At 44.1% G+C, this 23,864-nt stretch overlaps 1 protein-coding gene across 5 annotated transcripts in view; it reads left to right on the plus strand.

Annotated features, from left to right (window-relative positions):
* Nucleotides 1–23,864, plus strand: part of LOC120765113 (mitogen-activated protein kinase kinase kinase kinase 4-like) — a 93,706-nt gene that overhangs the window by 43,269 nt on the left and 26,573 nt on the right. For 2 of the 5 annotated variants that reach the window (XM_040089449.2, XM_040089453.2), the window contains exons 8-18: nt 228–282; nt 2,316–2,394; nt 3,078–3,253; nt 4,900–4,972; nt 5,377–5,572; nt 6,697–6,861; nt 7,595–7,756; nt 11,156–11,308; nt 17,642–17,773; nt 21,163–21,230; nt 22,314–22,429. In XM_040089449.2, coding sequence (XP_039945383.1) covers nt 228–282; nt 2,316–2,394; nt 3,078–3,253; nt 4,900–4,972; nt 5,377–5,572; nt 6,697–6,861; nt 7,595–7,756; nt 11,156–11,308; nt 17,642–17,773; nt 21,163–21,230; nt 22,314–22,429 — 1,375 coding nt within the window. The remainder of the gene's footprint in view (nt 1–227; nt 283–2,315; nt 2,395–3,077; nt 3,254–4,899; nt 4,973–5,376; nt 5,573–6,696; nt 6,862–7,594; nt 7,757–11,155; nt 11,309–17,641; nt 17,774–21,162; nt 21,231–22,313; nt 22,430–23,864) is intronic. The other 3 variants (XM_040089450.2, XM_040089451.2, XM_040089452.2) reach the window with 3 other exon arrangements.

Here is a 23,864-nt window from a genome sequence, read left to right on the forward strand (position 1 = left end):
TGTTCAGAGTTGCATGGGAAATGAGAAGCTTCTGGCTATTAGCACGTTTCCTAAAAGCTCAGTGGGGAGTGGGAGGGAGCAGAATATTCCTCACTCCAAGTAAAACAGCATGATCCAGGAGAGATCTAGGGAAACTGTAAAAAAAGATACTAACTCAAAACCAAGGATGAAACAAACAGGCTTTTGAATACTGCAAGCTGCAATGTGCGTTGTTTCTTTTCCTGCAGAGTGACCTGTGGTCTCTGGGAATCACTGCTATTGAAATGGCTGAAGGAGCACCCCGTAAGTTATTTGGTATAAAGGTGGGGGTATTCTGTGTTAAAATAACTCATGCTTGGCTAATATACTGATGCACAGAATTCTGGTTCTGTCTGTACCTTTAAAAACACTCTTTTTCTCATTTGTACTCAGTTGTGTTCTTCCTTTTAGACTCTTTCAGTCTGTGTTTTGATTCCTTGCCTTCATCTCCTGGGAAAACAAAACTTTTTTTCTTAAAGCTCTTGTTAGCATCAGTTTGTTGACTGCTGCCTGTGGATACAACTCAGCAGACGTGATTGATAAGTTAGCAGAAGTTATTGGCTGGAGTGGCTTTGGGTTTAGGTCACTGAAAAAAAATGATGGCAGTGGAAGAAGGTAGACCTGAAGGTTTTATTTTTGCTCTGAAACTGACTGACTTGATTCTCAGAGCTTTCGGGACTAATGTGGTATTTACTCACATGTAATGGCTTTGATCTGTGACCACACTCTCAGTCTGACAGCAGATTGCCACAGTTTTACAGCCTGCTATCCCCTCGCTCCCGCAGAGAGCCTCTTGCAGGTCAGGCAGAGATCTGTGGGTGCAAAGTCCTCGTGCATTTTTGTTTGCATGGAGGACTGGTGGCTTTGCCCCAGCCCCTGTGGAACAGATGGGATATGTGGGGTATCCAGTCACTGCTGAGAGCATGGGAGATGAAATCCATCATGCTCTGGCCTGAGCCTGAGAGCACGTAGGCTGTTTTTAAACAACCCACTTGGCTGTTCTCCCATTGGACTTGGTTTTTAGCAGGAGCCAGCTGGAGTCAGGAGCACTTTCAGACCCTGTGCTTTAGCCTAACTAAAGCTTAGTCCTGAGACATGAGTCCATGGGGAGTTTTTCTGGGAGAGACTTCATAATGTTGCATGCCAGTTCCTCATTATTTGATGTTTTCCGTAGGGAAGTGTTGTGGATTATATTCTGTTGCCTTGTGTTTTGTTTACTGTAGTACAACAGTGTCTGGGACCCAGAGCTAGAATCCAGACTTCTGCCCCTAATTTCCTCTGTATCATGTCCTATTGAACATAGCAAGGAGAAAGTCAAAGCCAGAACCAAATGTGAGAAACTGGCAGGGGGAGGCAGACTGAGAAATTAATAGAAGGTAGGGAAGAGTACCACCAGAGCATAGTCTTCTATATGAAGATTCATATAATACTTTAATCCATTTCTGTTAAGAGCATCACTCCCAAACACCTAAATACTGTAAGAAATCAGCCTCTGTGTAGTTCCTGTCAGTTGTCCTTCAGTAGCTCTGTTTGGTGAAGAAGGACCTTTTACCCTCAGCATTTCCGTGCCAGATAGAACACTCTCAAAATCCCATACAAAGTGCCTGGGATAGGTGAGATATGATATTTGCTTTCTGCTGAGTTCCTCGTAGCTTCAACTTTCCACAATCGTAGCCCAAAAGAGAAGTACAGTGGGCTGGAGAGAAGGTAGCTTCTGAATGCAGGAGTGGAATCTGTGGCAGATTGCCTGATAATGGTGCTCCCCTTCCCAGAGCATAGGATGGATAAAATGTGTGCTCAGTCATTCTGCTCTGTGCCACGGTGCAGGTTATGAGCTCTGTATCAGCTTTTCTTCATCCTGGATTTTCTCATATGCCATGAACATGCGTGGCGAAGAGTTTGGTTAAAATGGAGTTTATCACTTATCTTGAACCAGAAGCCATACATAATAACTAGATAAATGTTTCAATCTCAGCTTTAGCTTCTGCTTATGTGCAAACACGCTTTTGTGTATGGAAAAGGTGAACTTTTTTATGTCCTTCTGAGGCTATATATATATATAAAATATGAAGAAAGTTGTACTTTTTCTTGCCTTGCAGCCTTTCTTTTGAATCTCTTTTAGCTGGAAATCTCTCTATACTCAGAGACTTGTTTCTTGGCTGTAGTGTGAATTTGGTTGGCTCCTGGTTGGGTTCTGGGGCAGATACTGTGATGTTGGAAGTGGAGGTGTTTGGAAGTGGGAAGTGAGGTCACAAGGTGTACGTGCATCCTTCCATAATTTGTGGTTTCCTTTGCAGCCCTGTGTGACATGCATCCCATGAGAGCCCTCTTCCTCATCCCAAGGAACCCGCCCCCAAAGTTGAAATCCAGAAAATGGTAAAGAGATATGTAAAAATCCTGTGGTTTTGCTGCAGTGGGCTTAGGAAGGCTTTTAGCTCTCTTGTCCAGAGACAATGATTTTGTTAAATCATGTAGTTGTCCAAGAGGTGATACCTATGCTATTTCTAAGAGCTGGATTGAGCCAGAGGGAAGATATTGTTTACCTCTGGAAGCAACACCTTTCTTTTGAACTCTGCCTAAATAGTTGTTTCATTTTGGTGTCTGTGGCTGAAATTGCAGGATAAGCAGGGAGGGATTAGGTGTGCTGCGTGGGGTCAGGGCTTTATCAGAAGATTGCTTGGACATTGTGGGGCTAATGGCAGTCACCTGCCCTACAGGGAATTACTTTTTGTTTTAAATGAAGTGTATAAAGAAAATCTTCACCTTATCAAAAGGTCAAGAGCATTTTTGAAAGGCTTGTGTTGGCCAGATAGTGTTTTTGTTGATCAGGATGTAAATTCAAGGTAACAACTCCTCTGAGAGGGTGGTGAGGTGAAGTTCACCTTCAGCACTGTGCTGGTTGCAGGAGTCGCACTGGTGGCAGAACTCAAATTGTCTCTCTCAGTTCCAGTGTAGAAGGAAACCTTGCAAAGTTAGTGCTTTCCACCACTCAGGGGTAGTGCTTGGTACACAAGCTGAGAAGGATTATTGGTCTGTCTTCACTGTTGTGTCTTTTTTAGGTCAAAGAAGTTCCTAAATTTTGTTGAAAGCTGCCTTGTAAAGCATTATTTGCATCGTCCGTCCACGGAGACCCTGCTGAAGCATTCCTTCATCCGAGACATGCAGAACGAGCGGCAAGTGCGCATCATGCTGAAGGATCACCTGGACAGGACAAGGAAGAAAAAAGGAGAAAAGGGTAACATGACAAAACCAAAATAAAGGACACTTCTGAGAGCATGTCCTCTTCAGATTTTGGCAGCAGGGCACAAGGCAGATGCAGCTGAAATACTAGAACCAGAATAACTGAGGAAGCGTTGTCCTTGACGAGGGGGCCATTTTGGAGATTTATTTGTCAAAGCCTGGGTCCTTGATGGTGTTTTAGTGCTAAATCCTTGGAACCTTGAGTTATTGAGGGCAGTCCTGATGCTAGCAGGGAGCAAAGACTCCATGTAAGGTCTGGGTCTCTGCTTTCTTGAGCAGTGCTTCACAAGTGTTTCCTGGTGTCTCAGTTCATATTTTTGTCCCAGATCCAATTGATTTACCTGCTGGATCTCCATATAATTTTGTCTTGTGAGTTCTTTGGGGGAAGCAGGGCTCCTTAAGTGTTTTGCAATGGAGTGCACAAAAGAGACCTGGAGAAGACCTCCAAGCTCCAGTATAATACAGATGTTATAATGAATCACTTCCTTCACAGTGTGCATGAAGAAAAAGAGAGTTTGGATTTTTTCCAAATGCCAGCCTTACCCTTCAGAGCAGAAGCTGGAAGAAACAGTACAGGAATAGGGGTGATACTTGTGAAAATGCCTGTGAATTTTTTTGCACAGACTAAGCATTGTGAGGATCAGGGACTGAGAGCAAACTTGGAAAGCACTATCGTGTTGGAAGGTGTCTTATATATGCTCTGATTTGACAACAAGAATATTTGTGCCTAAAATGAAATTGCTGTTGCAAAGTAGATTTAGTGACTCTAGTAGTAGTTTCAAATTCTGCCACTTCTTTCAGCTATGAATCTCAAAGCACACTGGAATGGAAAGATAGTGAGTTAGAATTTCTCACAAATGCCTTTGAGAGGGGTGGAAGAGTGCAAAGATAACAGTCACTTCTTCATAAATAGTTATATTTTGACCTGAAAATGCTATTTTTAATCAAAACTCCGGTGAAAAGTGGAATAGTGTGGAATTGCCAGGCTACACACTTCCAAATAGTAACTTCAAAAAAGAATGATTAAGTCCCAATTTAGCATGTAATACACCCAGCAGTGCAGGGTAGCCCCTAAAAACTGCCTTCATTTCAGTCTTGAAGAGAACTTTAAAACCATGGGTCAGCTTTTGAAACTTTCTGCTAAAACTAGTAGTAGCTTTTGTTTTCTTTTTTGCTTACTTAATTACTCCCTTTGATACAAAAGGAAACCTGGATTTACTGGTGGCCTCAGCATAGCTATGACAGAGGTGCAGAGCAGGGCAGTGCAAGCTTTTATGTCCTATCTAAATGTCTTTTTGAAGAACCTCTCTGCTGGTGGTGCTGTGGGGGTTGGGTTTCTCTGTGGGTTTAGCCTAATTTGTTTCAGATTGTGGAAGTAGGTTAGTTTTGCAAAACCAATACAGTCAGTCACGGGAAAAGGTGGGTGTGTGTAAAGGGGCTGCCCTGAATCATTATCTGAACTAGATTTTGAATTATGTATGTGGATATTTTGCCTCCTCTCAGCCTCCCAGTACAACACGTGACTTTTAAATTCCAGTTCCTACTTTGCCTGTAGTTAGGCTGAATGCTCAGAAATAAAGTTCAAGATCATGTCTTAAATAACAGCATCCTCCTCTGGTGTTTGTTTATTCTCTTTTTTAGAAGAAACAGACTATGATTACAGTGGAAGTGAGGAGGAAGATGATGAGCTGAATGAAGATGAAGGAGAACCAAGGTTAATTTTATTACCGAAATAGAAAATTTGACTGCCCAAGCTGTTCTCATTGTAGGCAGCTCTCCTCAGCCAGAACAGCTTTCTTACCTTGCCCTGAATCCCTAACCTCCTGGGTCCCCTTTGGTAGCTTTAACTGTTTTGTAGCTGTCAAATGTAACTGCTGAGTGTAAAATGTCTGTAATAAGCTGCTGCTTTAGTTTCCTTGCAGTAGGGGGGAAACTCTCAGATGAAGGACCCAATAATCGGCTTCAGGCTGGTTTGTAGCACACCAAGTGTGACTGCAGAATCAGCTGCTGGAAATATATCAAGGTTTGCTAGCACAGGGCAACAAACATTCTCAAAGCACCTTGTATTCTCTCTTTAGTGCTATGTTTTGTCATGGACAAACCTCCTCTTTGTTCCAGCTCCATAGTTAATCTCCCAGGGGAGTCTACTCTCCGTCGTGAATTTCTGAGGCTGCAGCAGGAGAACAAAAACCGTTCTGACCCTCATCGGCAGCAGCAGCAGCTGAAGGACCAGGAGAAGTACAAGAAGCAGCTGCTGGCAGAGCGGCAGAAGCGCATCGAGCAGCAGAAAGAGCAGAGGAGGAGACTGGAGGATGTAGGGGGCTGGCTTGTATTGTTATTCCATGTTTCATCACAAGTGAATAATGTGCCTGTAAGGAGTAGGTTTTGCAAGGCAAGAGGGCTGTGTTAAATTGTCAACTCAACCTGGATCGTAGTCTTGCACCTTGGAGGAACTGTGTCACTTTTGAACACAGTGGTTTTAGATGGGCTCTGTCCTTTTCCTGCTGATAACCCGCCCTGAACTCTGTGAGCAGAAGAGGAAGGGCATTTTGCTCGAGTAGGTTTGGTGGTGGTAGCCCTGGCAGATGTGGTGAGAGATCCCCATTTCTTCCTCATACGCATTTCCCAGTTTGCAGTCTGTTGGTCTGGTCCAGAGTCTCGGCCCTGCTTTTGTTTAAGGTATTAAAAGACATCTGGTTGCCTTTTCAGCTGCCTGGCACACTGTTGTCTTAGAGGCAGAGCTAAATCATAAAATCACAGAACCATTAAGGTTGGAAAGCACCTCTAGGATCCAGTCCAACCATTAACCCAGCACTGACATGTCCACCACTGTGTCTTGGTCCTAAATGCCACATCCACACACTTTTTTTAACAGTTGCAGGAGTGGTGGTTCCATCACTTCCCTGGGCAGTCTGTTCCAATGCTTGACCAGCCTTTCAGTAAGAAAATTTTTCCTAATATCCAGTCTAAACCTCCCGTGGCATGTCTTGTTTTTTCCCTGGGAGCAGAGCCCAAGCCCCACCTGGCTACAACCTCCTTTCAGGGAGTTGTCCAGAGCAATAAAGTCTCCCCTGAGCATCCTTTTCTCCAGGCTGAACACCCTCAGCTCCCTCAGCTGTTCCTCATCAAACCTGTGCTCCAGACTCCTCCACAGCTCTATTGCTCTTCTCTGGACACACTCCAAGATCTCACATGCCTCATAAATGACAGATCTGCCCTGAGCTGAGCAAAAGGGCAGAGGTTTCACTTCAGGTTTGACAGTCACAGTGGTGGCAGCTTGTTCCTGCCCACTTTTGCTCTGTGGTGTGTCAGGTGCCCCCACCTTTAGTGACTGCAGAGCAGGAAATGGGCCTTGTGATTTATGAGCACTGGCATCAGTAATTGGTGGGTACTAAAGTAAAGTAAAATAAGCAATGTTATTCTCTGGCTTTCTTCCAGCACCAGAGGCGAGAGCAGGAGCTACGAAGGCAGCAGGAGTGTGAGCAGAGGTGGCCAGAGGCAAAGGTCAGTCAGAGGAAAGAGGAAAGGGGTAAAGAAGACAAAAGGGCTGTGGAAGATGAATACTTCATAGTAGATGGACAGAGAAAATTAGAAAAGAAGCAGGTAGGAAGAGGGTGTTTGCTGACAGCAGTTTGCAGCTCTCTGTTCTGTATCTGATGTCTTTCTCAGTTCCCTGAGGGTGTTCCCGTCCTCTGAGTCATGGACCACAGAGGGACTTCACTATTGCATATACTGCCTCTTGTTCTCAGATTCAGCCTTCCTTTGAGTTAACTTACGTGTTACTGAGTCATTAGCTACAGCAGCGACATTGCCTCTCCCACTTTTGTCCGTGCTGCTTCTCTGTGCTGAAATAGTCTGATTAAAATTCCTTTACCCTGAGAGCTTCCAGCATCAGCTAAACTTAAGCTTAAATCTCCAGTCCCCATTTTGCATTCATATTGTAACCAGGACCATTTCTTGTTCACAAAAACAATGTAGCCAACGATAATTTTAGTGCTGAACTGTCATTATCAAGTCCGTCACCTTGGCCACAATGTTTTTCTGTTTCAGCTGCAAATTGATTTGTAATCAAACAGAAACATGCAGTGTTTGATTAAAGACCTCTGGTTTTACTAAATGTAAAAAGAACAGATACGATTTTCTGACCTGCTGTCTAAAAAACCAAACAGTGTTTGGTGCCACTTTATTCTTTCTCTTGCTAAGGGTTCTGACTCTTCTGTCAGCCCTGCTGGAATTGTGGTCCCGTTGTTCTTTGAAAAGCCACTATTTCCAGCAGGCAACTTGTTTGTCCTCCAAGGCATCATTGTCTCTGAGGTTCATCACTCTCTGCTTTCAGAAGATGGAAGATGTGCAGCACAACAGGAAGATGCACCGAACTCTCCCCAAAGATCAGACACAGCTGCTATCTCTCCAGCATGACCACAAGCAGAAGAAGAAGGAACCTTCCAAGAGTTCAAATGCAGGAGTGCATTCTCCATCAAGCAGCATGAGCAAAGAGGTACTGTCTTGGCCAGGTAGCATTTTGGTGCTTTGTAGTTTATGATGTTGTAGGAATGCTGAAGCAGAGAGCATACTGATCTTTAACCCTACATCAGGAGCGTGGCCTGTCTTACTACACGCTTATGCTACAGTCTTCAGTTTCCATTAATATTCAGAGGATAAGGGAAAGGAAGAATTGTTCTGTCTCTGCTTGAGTTGAGAGAAGGGTTTGATTGGTGAGTGGAGAAACAAGGTTCTTCTGGTCAAGTAGGTGTCATTCCCTTGTCTTTCACAGAGGCATGAAATAAGGTAATACTACCTGAGGTTTCACAGAGGTCTTTGTCTGATGTTAGGGTTCACAGAATTAACCCAGGCACAGAATGGAATCCTGCCTCCTTAGCACAAATCCCTGTGTGCTAGCAAGCAGGCTGTGATGCCTTTTATTGTTCTTTATGTCCCAGGATAAAGTTTCATGGATCAGAGATAGCCACATATAGTCAGCCTGTACTGTAATCCATTTTCCTCCTTTGCTAACTCTGGCAGTATTTCTACCCACCAACTTATTCTTGTCACTGTCACCACATCATGAAAAGCTCTGGGTCCATTTCTATATGTTATCTCCTCATTCCTAGCATGGTCTTATATAATCCCAGCTGGTTAACCCAGCTCTGCAGCTGGTGTGTGATGGGTTTTGTCACTGAAGTCTAGGTCAAAAATCTCAGCAGCTCACAGGTGTCTCCTCAATAGAAGAGTGGATATGATGTTCTCTGCAGTCATGGCAAAGTGTCTTCCCAAAATGCCCAAACAGAGGCATGAGGAGAGCTCATGCACATGTTAATAGGAGAAATGCACTGCAGCTTCTTAGAAACACCTTACTGCTGTCTTTAAGCATGTACAATCTTTGTCTTCTTCTTGTCTGTCTGTGCTGCAGCTATTCCCTGAACTGAAATGTCCTGTATTGATAAATAGTTAAATATAAATGCTAGGATTGGTGAAATGATGAATTTCAGTAACAGAATAGAATCTGCAGACAGCCGAGCAGCAACATGAAGTCAGGAAAACAAAATATATTAAGCTCCTTGTTAGAGGAGCAGTTTGTGAAAACGAGAGTAATTCTGTTTCAAGTACAACCTAAGTGTCAAAACCACAGATGCCCTGCCTCTAAAGGCTTTTTTGTATTGACTGATATAACAAATTGTTACTGGAATTTAAATGAACTGCTGTTGAAATCAGTATTTGTTTGATGATGGAGGGCTGGGTCTTATTCCAGCCAAAGAGGAAGTTGAGTATGGACACAGGAGTGAGCTGCTTTTTCTAAATACACAACATCAAAGTCAAATAGAAAAGCTTTGCCTCTTCTTGGCCTTTAATGGGTGAAAACACAACACAGATGATTAATTTATTTTCTACTTTATTGTAGTTAGAAGACAAAACTCCAGTAAAATACTGTCTTAGATACTCATCTCTGGTTTTGGCATGTGTTTTGTAAATGACACCTTGATGGCAAAATGAAATATGTTACAGAATTTAGTGTGCAGTCACTGTTAACTTTTAATTTAGTGGTGAAATACAGTATAATTAGTTGCTTTTTAGGTTCAGAGCATGAGGCTTTTGTCATTATGGATACAGTATTCTAGTTTTAAGGATACTGCACAATATTATTTGCTTAATCTCAGAAATTCTTGGAAGTCACAGATCCTTCCACTAAATTGACAATTGGTAGTACAGGGTTGCAGGTTTTGGTTGAGACTTTTTTGTCAGCTGTCATAACTATTTGCAATGATCTAAAAATGCATTAAAGCTGTCTGTTTTTACCAGGGGTAAGTCAGTGATTTTGCTCCTGTTGATACTGATCTTTTCCAGTTCATTAGCCAGCCAGAAATGCTAGTTCCTCTGTTGAGAAGGTCCTGCATGGGGGACAGTGGTAGCCTACTCAAGAGTGAGTTTGTTTGTACTTTTTAGGGGTCCCATTTCTAGGACTAGTCATTGATACACAGAAGCTCTCAAGAATTACTGTTTCATTGAGACATTAACAACAAACAAACAAAAAAAATCCTTAAGCCCTCCAAAGCTTCATGTTTAATGTTCGGGGGTGCAGAACCCTCCCTTGGGAGTTCCTTGTCTTTGCCATTGTGCTTATCCTGTCCCCAGCAGACCAGGACAATTTTCCCCTGCACTCCTGTGCCTGGATATGAGCTCAGTCTGTGCTGAATCTGGTCCCACCAGCACCAGAGTGAGGGGGCTGAGTGGCAGATTTCAAGGGTCTCTAGTGCACTCGGGCTGACAGTGCACTAGCTCAGAGCCTGGGCGGGGGTTGGCATCAGTTCTGGAAGCCCACAGTGTCACCTGCATGAGTTTGCATCTGGATTGTAAAGCCTTTCATGCCAGCTCCCCTTGGGCACAGAGCTGGGGGGTGAATGATTGTATTTGGCTTTTACATTTTCTTCCTTGGTTATGGTAAAATTTGCCGTTCGTTATTACAAGTTGCAGGTAATGAAAATGTGGCTCAAGAGCATGTTCACTGGGGTTAGAATTTCATGGTGTTTGGCTTTTTTTTTTCATGGTAGTTGCTTGTTTTAGTAAGTGGGGTTGTTTTTGTTTTTTTTGACATTTTGGTCTTCTTTTTTCCACAGTGGGGATCTATGAGACTAAGTTGGAGTCATTTTCCGTGTCCTCAGCAGTTTCTAGGCTGTGCTAAGAATATGCTTACCTTTCTGGTACAGGCACAAACATCCAGATACAGTGAGAGATAGCATTAAGAATGCCCACCCTGACACAGATATAAGGGTATTTGTATGGCATTAATCTCTAGTTTACTGTGTAGAGCTGTTTCCAGCCTGCTGAATCAGAGGATATGCTAAAGATTTACACTAGAGAATGGGAATTAGTCATGTTGAACAGAATTGAAAAGAGTAGTAGGGTCAAAACCGCAGGATAAAGACTTCTGTAATGAGCAATGCCCTCAGGAAACTTACTCCTTCTAGATCATGTTCCTCAGTCTTTTTTACAGTACAAGTAATATACCAAAAGACAGAGTGTTGAAAGTGTTTTAAGGTAGAAACCAATATGCAGCAATGTCGATGCTGTGGAAGGGGGTAATTGATGCACAGCAAAACAGGCTCCATGTTGTCAAAGATAAGTAAATATAGACAGATGATTCCTCCCAGCTAAAATCCCAGCCTCCAGCCAAAGGACTGCCCTAGAATACAGCAGATGGAAACTCAGGCCCTTCTCCAAGCTGCAGCTTGGAAACTTGATGGAAAAGGAAGGGTTGGAAGTGGACAGGAGATAGTGGTTTGTACTGTGCCAAGGCTGTCCTCCTTGGTGGGAAGGTCTGTCGGAGGTGGACATGGGACAGCATCCAGCCTGCAGACCTGGGGCTCTTTGTGCTATGTGCTGCTGCTTTTGTCCTTCCCAGGCTGAGGACCGAGCAAAGAAGAGTGACAGCATCCAGCCCTCCCTGCAGTGGCCAGCGGCGCTGGGACACGAGGCCACCCCGCAGCCCAGGATGGGATCCGGGAGCAGCTCCAGCCCCTGCACCCCCGCACCACAGAGAGCCCTGGTAGTGCAGGTACTGCTGCCCCGGCGGGGGAGGAGGAGCCAGGGGTGGTTCCAGGCAGGACGACCCATCAGAAACAGAGTTCCCTTCTGGCACAAATGGCTGAGACCTATGCAAACCAGCTCTGAGGTTTTGTGCTGCTGAGCTTTATGTGGAATTATACTTAAGCCCTGCAGATCAGGGTTAGATAAGAGTTATTTTTTATGCTTGATACCTGATCGTTGATTCCATGAAACTCTCAGATGTTTCACAGAAATTCTGACTGACAGTGCTGTTGCAATCCCTGGATGATGTATTATTTAGATGGTGCCATAAATGTATATGACACTTTGCAAAACAAGTCCAAACCTAAATCTTTTATGAGTGAAACCATGTAAACAATCAAGATTTTTAGTGATTTTATGAAATAATCTGTAAACATGTGGGGATACAATAAGGAGCAATGCAGAATCAGATTTTACCTCTGGATAGAGCCCGGAAAGTTTGAGTCTTTTAAAACTTTAGTGTTAGTGGTAGAAGTGGGATATAAACAGTACTTATATAGTGAAAACATTCTGATGAAGTTCTGCATTGGAATCCTTCACTTAAAACATTTTAGCTCCCGATATTTTTGCCAGTTCTGGAAGGGGTGGTTCTCACAATGTGCCCAAAAATTTGCCTTCCTTTCAACACCCTACTCACAGTGTCTGAAGGAAGTAGCTTGGACTGCAGGGTTTTTTTCTCTCTTGTGAAAAGACTGTAAGCATATGTGAGCAAAAGAAAAACAAAACAACAAGTAAAATGGAATAAACTACTCTAAGTGAGAACACAACTCATTTAGCCTGGACGTCTCCACTTGTTCTGAAGGTGTGCAGTGGCCAGAATAATCTTACTGCTGGTACAGTTTACATAGTATTTCATTTTTGCATTCATTCATCCATTCATTCATCCCCTCAGAGAGGACATACAGTCATAGCACTAGTTTTATTCTTGGCAGCTCTCAGTTTCTGCTGGACTCCTGGATGCACGGATGGGTGGACAGTTCTTGTATGCATCTCTCCAATTGCTTCTGTGGGATTTAGCTAGTGCTACCCACAGGAGAGTGACATTCAGATCAGGCTTAGGCATTTTTTGTGTGCTGCTGTGGCATCTTGTGGCTTCATTCTGCACCGGGTCATGGAGTCCAAGAGGGAAGGTCAGACTGCAGAGGAGGATGGGTTCTTGGTTGCAGCTCAGCTGCTTTCAGAGCATGTCATGCTGCCTCACCAAAGCAGCAGTGTGGGCCTGTATGCTTCTGTGAGCATGCCTGCAATTATGGTTTATTACTATGAGATCAGGTTGTATTATCCTAAATGTTTCTTAAACTCGTTGTTGATTTTGCTTGACATGAACTTCGGGTGAACATCCTGCATGAAAGGTGACAGAGTCATAGGATGGTTTGGGTCAGAAGGGACCTCTAAGAGTCACTTAGTCCAACCTTCCTGCCATGAGCAAGGACATTTTCAACTAGATCAGGTTGCTCAGAGCCCTGCACAGCCTGGTCTTGAATGTTTCCAGAGATGAGGCATCTGCAGCCTCTCTGGGCAACCTTCTCCAGTGTTGCACCACCCTAATCATACAAATTTCTTTCCTTACTTTCCTAAAATTCAGGGTTCTGACTTTACCCCTTGCCTGAGACATATCCTTTGGGACTATGAACTCCACCAATGTGTGATCACTGCAGCCCCAGCTGCCTCCAACCTTTAATTCGCTGATTAGCTCCCCTAATCAGTAGGCAACCCTCAGGACCAGTATTGCATCCCCCCTGGCAGGGCTGTCTTATCACCTGGCTGAAAAGGTTACCCTCTGTGCATTCCAGGACTCTGCTGGATTGCCTACAGCTCACCGTGCTGCTTTCCCAGCAGATACTCCAGTAGCTGAATTTCCCCAGCAGGATAGGGGAAGCAGCTTTCCCCTGTGCTGCTTAGGTTTGTGCCCTGGAGTGAGTCTGAGAGTCTGGGAGGTGGATAATAGCTGGCTCTTAGTGTCTCTGAGTCAGAGCCTCCCTGTGCCTTTCCTCCTCAGGCTGCTCTGCTGTTGGGTGATGATGGAAAAATCACTAGAGGCGGATGTTTTGAGCAGGAAGGCCTCATTTCACCTGATAGCTTTTACCTGGAAAAATATTTATGTGTGTCTTCTCACATCCTTTTTTTCCAGGGCCTGTTTGTTGTTTCAAGTCACGAGTACTGTAAGTGGGCTGAGTTGATGGCCTGGCTTGCAGCGCCAAGTCACTGGAGAGCTATTGCAAGGTCTACAAGAAGGACATTTGTATCTTAGCCTTGGGCAGAGGCTGGCAGCTTCCCCGAGGCAAATATTTCAGCCCTGTAATAGCAGTGGGAGCATCCATAGCTTATTGCAGGGCATTTGGGATTCTGCAGGAGTACAGTGGCTGTACGGAGGATAGTCCTGCCCTGCTTAGGTGCGACTCCTGGGATGAGAGGCTGCTTCACCTGGGACAAACAATCATTCCTCTGCACCCTGTCAGGACTTTCCTGTTTTCTAGCACCTCTCCGAGCTGCTGAGGGGGCTGGTGAGGAATGTAGCAGTATTTACCAACTTCTTTCACATTTCTTGATGGAAACTACACTACAAAAAATGTGTGCTGTTTAGAGTGATGGTGTTACTTAAGGATAACAGCAGCAAGTGATGCACAGTGGTTGCTGTGTGATTTCACTCCCTACTGGGACATGCCCTGGTACCCCCTCACAAGGCAGAGCTCCAGCTGACAGTGCATGTGGACAGGGAGAAGCCAATCAGTGCTGCTGCCTGCTGTGTTCACATGGAGACCACATGAACTTCAATGGGTAATTTATAAATCCCCTGAAGGGTTATTTTTCCCTTTGCTGGTTGGGAGCAGCTGTTGATGCTAATGACAACATGTTTGGACATGCTGCCTGCATTAGCTGGATGAGGTGTTTATGCAATACAAATGATGGGTCAGGTAGTCACCTGGAGATTAAAAGACACAACAATATACTTGCAAAGTTCAGTATGTGGGTGCCTAGTTGATTTAAAATAAAAGTGAATTGTGGAGTTAAAATGCAAGCTGAATTCATCACGGATGCTGCAGTGAAGAACTTCCGGACAGGTTTTTCAGAGAGGGATCATCTGCCAGCACTGCTCTGCTCAGACAAAAATGATTTCTTATTTTCAACAGTCATATTCTGTGAGATCTTGTGGCACATTCTGAATGCCCAAATCTCTCTCAGAATTATTTCACTGAACAACTTAACACAGCTCCTGGGATGAAAGGAGCATGATTTCTCAATGCCTTACAACCTTATATCAATGCCTTACATCTCTTTGCTGAGGGAAATGTGTGATACTACCAATTCCACCTGCTTTGTGCCAGGTTTGCGTTTGCTGCAGTACAGTAGCAGATCTGGCTCTCTGGTTGTGGTGGTGTGGGATGAGCTGTTTTGAACTGCTTGCAGAATTTCACAGAGGGTTCTTGAACAAAGTCACTGAGTCTGATCTTCTGCCCAGCTGCTGATCTCCTGCTGCCTGACTAGTGGAAAAATTTAGCTCACATCTGAAATGAGCTCCATTTTTAATTAACTCTTGTGGTTTTCCTATAGGATTTGCTAGATAGATCTTCTCTATTGTGTGGGCTGATGTGACTGAATCAGAGCAAGAAGACTAACAATATTACAAGAGCTAGCTGTGTCTAAAGCCATAGACTGCCTTAGTATCCCAGAGTACATCTGCTCAGAAGTTAAGAAAGTCCTTTTCCTTATGCTGTTTCCTAACAACACTTGCACTTAATCTATCTCCTCTATGTAGATTCAGTTCAAATTAGTAACTTGGGCATCATCCAAAAAGCAGTGCAGCCTGTCTTTTTAAAACTTCTTGCTTCTAAATGGTTTTAAACTAACTCTAGTAATGAGTCTTTTGTGCTATATCAACTTATGTTATCATTTCGTGGATCAAAGTGTTCTTTTCCTTAGCTCAGTTACATGTCCCTTTATGGTTTGAAGAAACACAGCAGGTAACACTTTCTCTACCAATGTTTCTTGTGCACGAGGAGAGCTGCTATGCTTTAGATATTACTTACAAGAAAAACAAGGCTCAAATCTCAGTAGTTTAGAATCATTGTTGGGGGGGGGGGGGTGTTAATTTTTTTTTACTTATACAAACCTAAGGGGAATAGCAAACACTGATTTTGGGGGTTATCTGAGATTGTTTTGGCCTGCTTGTGGAAGCAGGTGTCTGTTCCAGTCTTTACATAGAACCGGCGTACTGGGAAGAGTTTGGATTAACTCAGTCACTTATATCATGACTTAGCAAAGCTTATCTGTGCTTTTAAACACAAATAGTTTTCCGGTAATCAGCAGGACTCAAGGGCTGGAATTTAAAAAGAAATATATGTATCTTGTTGAAAAGGTAGCAAGGAAAAGAAAATCCTCCTATATTCTGATAATAGTACACCTGCTACAAAACCTGTTTCTGTACCCACAATGGATCACTTCAGATGAACACTTTGCTGCTCAAATAATTCTGGTTAACTGAAAGCTGTTATTAGAGACAATCATGTTGGACAAAAAGGTATTTTGAAAGGACGTAGATTATGAGATGTTACAACTGCTGAAAAAGCTGTTTTCTGTAAAGAGAGTCAACAGAACATATTTTCGCAAAACGGCAGGAAAAGCACCTGAATAACTTAAGTGAAGTTCTCAGGACTGGCTTTGACAGCGGACTTTGCCATACTGGTCTGGGAGGTTGCAATGAGACCTCTCAGACATCTTTATCTAGTTTTAGAATTACTGTCTGTCAATATTTAATTGATGTTGAACACTGTTCCCATGAAATTTAGTCTTGTACAGTTATAGAGAGTTCATAATCCTATTCTTGAAAGCTGTGTAAAATTCTAGTTACTGTGGTTTACTTTTTAGGATGGAGAAACTGGAGAATTTTATAGACTTATCTGATAAATCAGTAAAATACTCATCTGAGTCATTCTGTGGGGAATGTGTACTGCAGGTGCTTTGGTTTAAGTTGCAGCAACTCAGTTGGGACACACGAGTTTGAACTCTGATTCAGACAAAAATTGCATACTTCATTCTTAGGCCTCCAAGTGTTGGAGGTGCTGATCTTGCCATGAGTTTGAGGAAGAAACACCTCCCGGAGAGCACTGGCCGAGCACTCCATGGGACATGAGATGAGGTGAAGCACAGAGTGGTACAGCTTCAGGCATTTCTCTAATACTTCTATTTCTGTAATATCAAACTGGTTCTAGCATAGCAATCCCTGCAGACAGGCCCAGCTCAGACAGAGTTTCTGTGTGTTCTGTCCTGGTCTTGTGTCCAAGAGGATTTTTTGTTTCAGTAAGGCTGAACTCTCAACTGGCACATTTAACTCTGAGTTTCTTCCTCTTTGGAAGACACTGGTATAGCAGATCATCATGTGTAGATTTCTTCTTTTACATACAGAAATAATCAGAGGACCAAATGTTGAATATTTTAGCTTGAGTTTTGCACTGCTTACTTCTTGTTCCTTAGGGTGAAGACTTTGTAAGGAAGTAACTTGATTCCTTCCCCTTCCTGTGCTGTTACTGGGGGTTTTGCTATCCTAGTGCTTCTAACTGGACACCTTTAGAGATGTTTTAAACACAGGCAGCTGCAATGGGATCACCTGGACTTGACTTACCCATGAGCATGTAGTCTGAACATAATTTCATTCTTTCTTACTGCATTCTCAAGTTTATTCTTTCTTTCTTTTTTTCAAATAATTGAAAAATTTGTTTCAGAGGAGGAGCAGGATTCCTTCAAAATCACTGGAGCATTTAAAGTGTTTGCAGTTGGCAGTTTTCCTCCACTGACTGTGGGTTGGTGGTGGCCATGCATAAAATAGCTCGGATGCCATCATCTAAGTTAGGAGAGGTGGGTTCCCACAGTGATTAGACTACGGAAATTATGCAGTGGAAGCATTGTCCAGGTGTGAGTGAGCCACATTGACTCCACAGCATTTTTTGCATCATCCAGGTAGTTAGTTCCCTATACATTGCCAGTGACCTATTTGCTTCTCCATAGATTTAAGAAAGGGGTGTGTGTGTGTGTATACATACTCACACACGCGCAGAGAGAACAGATTTGTTTACTATTTCCTTTTATTGTACCCTTAACCTTGGGATATTTGTGCCTAACATGCTGGAAATTAATAACTCAGTACACAGTGAACAAGGTGAGTAGGGCTCTATCCAAACACAATACTCCTGATAGGCTTAGTAAATATTTTATCTCCCAAGCAGAACCATTGATCGCTGTTGAGACTGCTGCCTGTTAGGTAGGCAGGGAAGTGCAATTCAACATGTGTTTTGTTTGTTTCAAGTGTGACAATTTCCGGGCTAGTAAGGACGTGTACCACAGCAGCTCCCTGTCAGACATGGTGACCGCACCGCTCAGCCCCGGGCAGGACGACGTGTTCTGGGGCACAAGCCACAGCAAAGAGCAGCCCCCAAAGGTGGGTAAAACTCAGGGTGTTTGGCACTCTTGGGGGTTGGTGGCACTGCACTGTGTAGTATCCACCCTCTGCACTTCATGAAACTCTGAAAATTTCGTTGCTTGTATGTGGACTGGGTCACGTTAATCTAGAAGAAGGGATGCAAATATACAGGCAGGTTGTTGATGGGGGTTTATATGCTTGTTGTTGTAGTTTGACAATTACCAGAAGCCAGGCACCATGAAAGCTGTTTGCTCACCTTCTTTTGGTCTTAGCTGGGCAGAGGAGAGGGGGAAAAATTAACAAAGGGCTCATGTGTTGAGATGAAGACTTGGAGAAAAACATGCTAAGGGCAAAACAGGTTCAAATTTTAAGGTATAAAGTAAATTTATTATTAACAGAGTCAGAGGAGGATAATTATAAGTAAAATAAGCCTTTAAAGCATTTTTTTTTCCCCACAGCCCTTCCCTCTTTCGCACTGACAGCACAGGGAGACAGGGTGTGGGGGTTGTGGTCAGTTCATCACCCAAGATCTTCAGTTCTCTCAGGGAGAGGAGTCTTTCCTCTTCTATGCCATGGGGTACCTCTCACGGGAGACAGTTCTCCATGAACTTCTTCAGTGTGGCTCCAATCTCATGAGCAGCAGTCCTGCCAAAAGTGCTGCAACCTGAGTCCATTCCATGGGCAAACAGTCTTTCTGAAACTGCTGCAACATGGGTCACTTGTCCATGAGGTGCAGTCTTCTTAAGGGCAAGCTGCTCTTGTTTGGAAGCAAGGGTCCTCTCTCTCCATCTCTGGAAAGAGGGATCTTCTCTCTGTATTCGGGTCTCCCACTGGATTACGGCTTTCTCTGCTACCCACCCGCTCTGGCATGAGCACTTCTCCCACGGGTTGCAAGTGGATCTCTGCATCCCCCTGCATCCCCACAGGCTTTGGGTGGATCTCTACACCCCCCATGTTTCCCCACAGGCTGTGGGTGGATCTCTACACCCCCTGTGGATCCCCATGGGCTGTGGGTGGATCTCTGCATCCCCCGTGGATCCCCATGGGCTGTGGGTGGATCTCTGCATCCCCCGTGGATCCCCATGGGCTGTGGGTGGATCTCTGCATTCCCCGTGGATCCCCATGGTATGTGGGTGGATCTCTGCATCCCTCGTGGATCCCCATGGGCTGTGGGTGGATCTCTGCATCCCCTGTGGATCCCCATGGGCTGTGGGTGGATCTCTGCATTCCCCGTGGATCCCCACGGGCTGCAGGGGTACAGCTGCTTCACCATGGTTTCATCACGGTCTGCAGAGGAATCTTGGCTCTGACACCTGGAGCATCTCCTCTGCCTCCTTCTCCACTGACCTTGGTGTCTCCATGTTGTTTCCCTCACATGTTCTCACCTCCTTCTCTTCTCTGTCTAGAAGAAAAACTGCTGTTTATAGGTACCATTACAATGAGTTGCACCAGTTCAAAGATTCTTGTAAGGTCCCGCAGTGCTGAGAGGTTGGTCTCTGTTGGGTTCATTGTCAAGGGGGGTGTCACTCACCATGTTTTTGCTGCCGGCCAGGTGGCCCTGCTGCTGTTTTGTGGGCAGTGGTGACTGCAGTGGTGCTGGTGCAGGGCACCGGGAAGGAGGAGCTGCCGCGGCCTCCCCTGCCCTTCCTCCCGCAGCGCAGCTGGCTGGGGGCGGCCAGGCAGGCAGGGCTCGCTGCAGACCGCACCGAGATGGCAGCGGCTGCGGCAGCTCATTGCCATGGGCTGTGCTGGGATGGCCCCGGCGGGGCCTCTCCACCCCTGGGGAAAAACCTTCTGTTTTGATAGAAAAAACTATGCTCTTTTGATTTTCTTCTTAAATATGTCATCACAGTGGCATTACCAGCCTCTCTAACTGGGCCAGGAGCATGTCCATCCTCAGAGCCATGAGGGGTTGGCACCTGGTGGAAGCTTTGAGCAGCTTCTCAGAGAAGCCACTTCTGTAGCCCTCCTGCTGCCAAAAACCAGGCTGTGCCAAATCAACGCAGTGTATAACATCTGCACATATATAGTATCTGCAGGATCTGTGATTGCAAACACGCCTCTTTTGTTAGACCAGGTATTTGTAGTAGCCTGTTTGGTGAAAAAGTCTGGCTTGTTGTGGAAAAGCTTGTTAGTTTGTGTCTTGGTTTTGGAAGACAGTTGTCTGCCAGGGAAGACTAGAGCCTTCCTTGGAATGGAGAATATAAACCCCCTTCCCTCCAAATTGTTATAATTTTGCAATTAGGGGCTGTCAGGCAAAGATATGGGAAATAGGAGTAACCGTTCTTTATTAGGAATATTAAAAATAAAAAGGAAAACACAAATGTAGTAGTAAAAAAAAAAAAAAAAAAAAGGCAAGGAAACAAACAAAGATCCTGGAAAAAACCCTGACAGAGTCAGGGATACGACCTGACACCCTGATGGTCAGGGTGTTGGAAGCAGTCCAGATAAATCCTCCTGGAGTAACGGATGTGGTTCTGTGGAGTAGAGATGGTCCTGTAGAAAGTCCAGTGGTGACAAGATGGGTCCAGTCTTCCTCTGGGAATCCAGTGGAAAAACCGGACCCCTTCTGTCCTTCAGTCCTAGTTTTTATCTAGCTAGAAACAGCTGGCTCCTCCCTCACTGTGTGGGGCATCTCCCAATGGGATGATGGAATGTATCATGTCATTGGTGGGCCCTGATGGCCCATTATCAGGAGATGTCCCCCTGGAGGATGGAGGGGTGATGAAAGAGATAAGAAACACTGCCCCACCTGGATTTAACGGCTGGGCTGTTATCAGGAGGCATCCTCCTCCTTCCCCCCTGGAGGGGCAAGAGAAGGACAAAACACCTCCCAAAAAAACAGCCTTCAACAGATGAAATAGAATACACATTTCTAGGTTACATAATCCAATACAGTTTGTGGAATTAAGGTAGTGGTATATTTCTCTTTCTAACGGAATATCTAAGGACACGTCCATGACTATCTGAGCAGGAATTCATATGCCAACCGGGTATTTATTTTATTACTTTGCAGTTGGGGGGTGTGTCTCATTTCTCATCCTGTGGTAACAGCATAAGGTAATCACCTGCTGGGGAAAGCGGCATTCAATGACTGCAGATGCCTTTCACTGTCTGCTTTAAATATTGCCCAAGAATGGTACTGACTCTGAGGAAAGGTGCAAACTCTTTCTGTCTGCACCCTAATGGACTGCACAGGCTCGGAGCAAACTGGAAGCGCCCACTGCTGACTTGCAGCTTCCAGTGCTGATATCATGGAATGCCTCCCCACAGGTCCTACTGAACTGTTGTTCATTTCTGTTGGTTAATGTTTTGGTTTTTTTTTTTCATTGATCCAGGATATGCATTAGATTTATTGACTGAATCAAAAATATAAGTATCTTGAAATTTTTGATTAAATCCTTAAGGTTCCAGAAAGGACAACCTCGAAATTTTACAGCAGGGATCAACCTGGCCATCAGAGATGCCTTTCAAGGTAAGCTCTAAAGTGTTTTATGCTTATACTAAAACTAAACTTGCTCTGTATACTTTATATACGTACACTGTGCTTATACTGTGTTTTATGCTTAACCTAATTTTTTAATTAGTTGCTTTATTGTCAATAGGAAGACTGAAGTATCTGGAAGTGCCAATGGCATTGGTTTCAGAGGAGAGTCAGGTGCCTGACTGCTTTGGTGGGGGGCGTCTGGCCTCAACTCCTTATACAGGCACTTTTAATTACAGCTTGTGCTGCTTGTTTTGCCTGGTAGTAGCTTGAACAGGCAGTTTGTAGATGTATTGTGACAATTTTGGCAGTCTGCCCTTAAGGGTGGTGTACTTTTTTCATATCCCAGGAGAAAAGACCGAGGATGTCTAGAGCTCAGCAGTGAAGGGCAGCCTCCACTGGATGTCTAATCAGGGAATAGAATGGGTTGAAGAGACTGGAAAGTGAAGTAGATTTAGCTGAAATAACAAAGTGATGTGCAGCATTTCTGATGAGTCAGAGTCAGAAACATCGTCTGAAATAACTTTCGAGTGAAATCAAGCCCTAAATGCTCTCCACTTGAATTACAGGAGGTAAAGCAGAAAAGAAACTTACAAGTAATTGTCAGTGTTACAAATGAGTGACTTCTGGGACTGGGTTTCTGGTTGAGCCACTGTCTTGGCACCTTATTTTACTGTCCAGTGCATTCCTTTCTTCATTGATAAGTGACTGCTGATGTATCTTCTAGGAAGGTACTGGAGCAGTTCTCTTGAGTTGTAAAGCTGTGAGATTTTGGAATCAGGACTGACACAGGTCTGAAGAGTCCAGGGGAGATGTAATATGGAAGGATATTTTGTAGTGACTTGGGAATCTCTGTAATCTCCCAGGATGACTGCCCAGAGGAAACTGTCCCCTCCATCATCTCTCACTCCTGGGTGGCCCTGCTTGGAGCAGCAATGAAGATAAACTTTTCATTATCCAGAGTGTGATCTTGTACTGTAACAGCAGGGAGCTCAATCTGGTGGCCCAGGAGCTCTGTTCCAGTCTCTGTTCCTGCACACAAGAGTCTCATCTGCTTTTTGTCTTTCTGTTTAGTAATACTCATCAGTCATCCCCCAGGGGACATGCTCTGAGGCTGAGCAGTAGCGGCAGCACTCCTGGCACCAAGCAGTGGGAGATGGGATCTCATCAGAGCAGCTGGTCAACCTCAGGTGATTCCTAAGTCAAAGATCCATCAGTCAAAATGTACTAAACTCCTGTCGCATGAAATGGTCTTCTGCAGGGTGTCAAGTTCTGCATTGCAGATGGGATATGAACTTTTAATGCCATTCTCTGGTGAGAGGCTTTTGAAAGCCCTCTGGATTTTATGGTTCCATGTTCCTAAGATATAAGCACTTCCTCTTTTGAGTCAGAAAAGTGACTATGAATATATTTCCATATGGAAAATTGGAATTTCCTCAATTAAGAACTGAAAAAGAAAATCATTTTTGTTGCAGTTAGTGGCACAATTGAAACTCAGCAGAGCCAACATTCCAGATGTACAGATGTAATTCAATACTGATATTCAACCATTGGCAAATTCTGCTCTTTACACTGCCCACTGATAAGATGATACAGTTGAGCAGCTGACGTACAGTAATATTTCTGCACTCTAATAATATACTGGCAAAAGGAAGCATAAATCTTTTTCTACAGCACATTATGAAATATTTCTCCAGTATTCTTTTATGCGCAGAAAGATAGTGGAATTTAAAAATAAATAAATAAAAAGGCAAAAGAAGTTAAAAGGAAGAGAAAACCATCTGATTTAGGCAAAGTACAGCTTAGTAAGCTCCTTTGCTGTCCCTGGTCATGGTGTAGGAATGCAGCAGCTTGCTCGTGATTGTGAAGTATTTTGCAGTACAGACTGGTTCCTGAGCTTGTGTCTCGTGGAAAAGTAGACAGCTTTTTCCTCTCTTGCTACTCCTACAGGTGTTTTCTGTGGGTCAGCTGCAGGGCAGTTCTTTTGTAGCCCCTTGCAAAGCTCTGGTGTGTCACAAGGCCTTGCATCCAGGCTGGCCACTAAAGATTGGGAACATGGGGAATGCCCAAGTTGAAGCAGGGTGGGTGCAAAAAATGTTCTGAAACCACCCCAGTGAGCTTATGAGGTCATTTATTTTTATATTGAGGCTTACATTGTTAATTTAAAAGCCCTTGACAAATGAGGAACAAATTGCTTATTTATTACACTTACACAATTAAGCCAGTTTTGCTTTAGCTACACAGAATAGAAGCTTTTCTTCAAGAGGAATCCAAAGCACACTTTAAATTGCTTGGGTTTTGTTTCTTTTTGCTCTTATGTCATTTCGTGTTTGAATAACTGAGTTGAAAAACATGCAACAGCCCAGCTCAACTTTGCAAAGTCCACGTGATGTATAACTCCTGTGCTCTTTTGGCGTGGGGAAACAAAAATCTCACCAGCAATGGAAAGAATAGAAAACCTCCCTTGTGGTTTAAACTGTCTCCTTGAGTTGTTAAGTGTCATTAAATTACAGCTAGTTCTGGCATATGGCATTTCAGACAGAGTTTGTTGCTTTCCCAAACCCACAGGGATAATGAATTGGAGGAAAGGGCTATAAATACTTTAAAGCTAATAGTACTGCTGAG

This window comes from Hirundo rustica, chromosome Z (assembly GCF_015227805.2).
Source record: "Hirundo rustica isolate bHirRus1 chromosome Z, bHirRus1.pri.v3, whole genome shotgun sequence".
Classification (NCBI taxonomy): domain Eukaryota; kingdom Metazoa; phylum Chordata; class Aves; order Passeriformes; family Hirundinidae; genus Hirundo; species Hirundo rustica.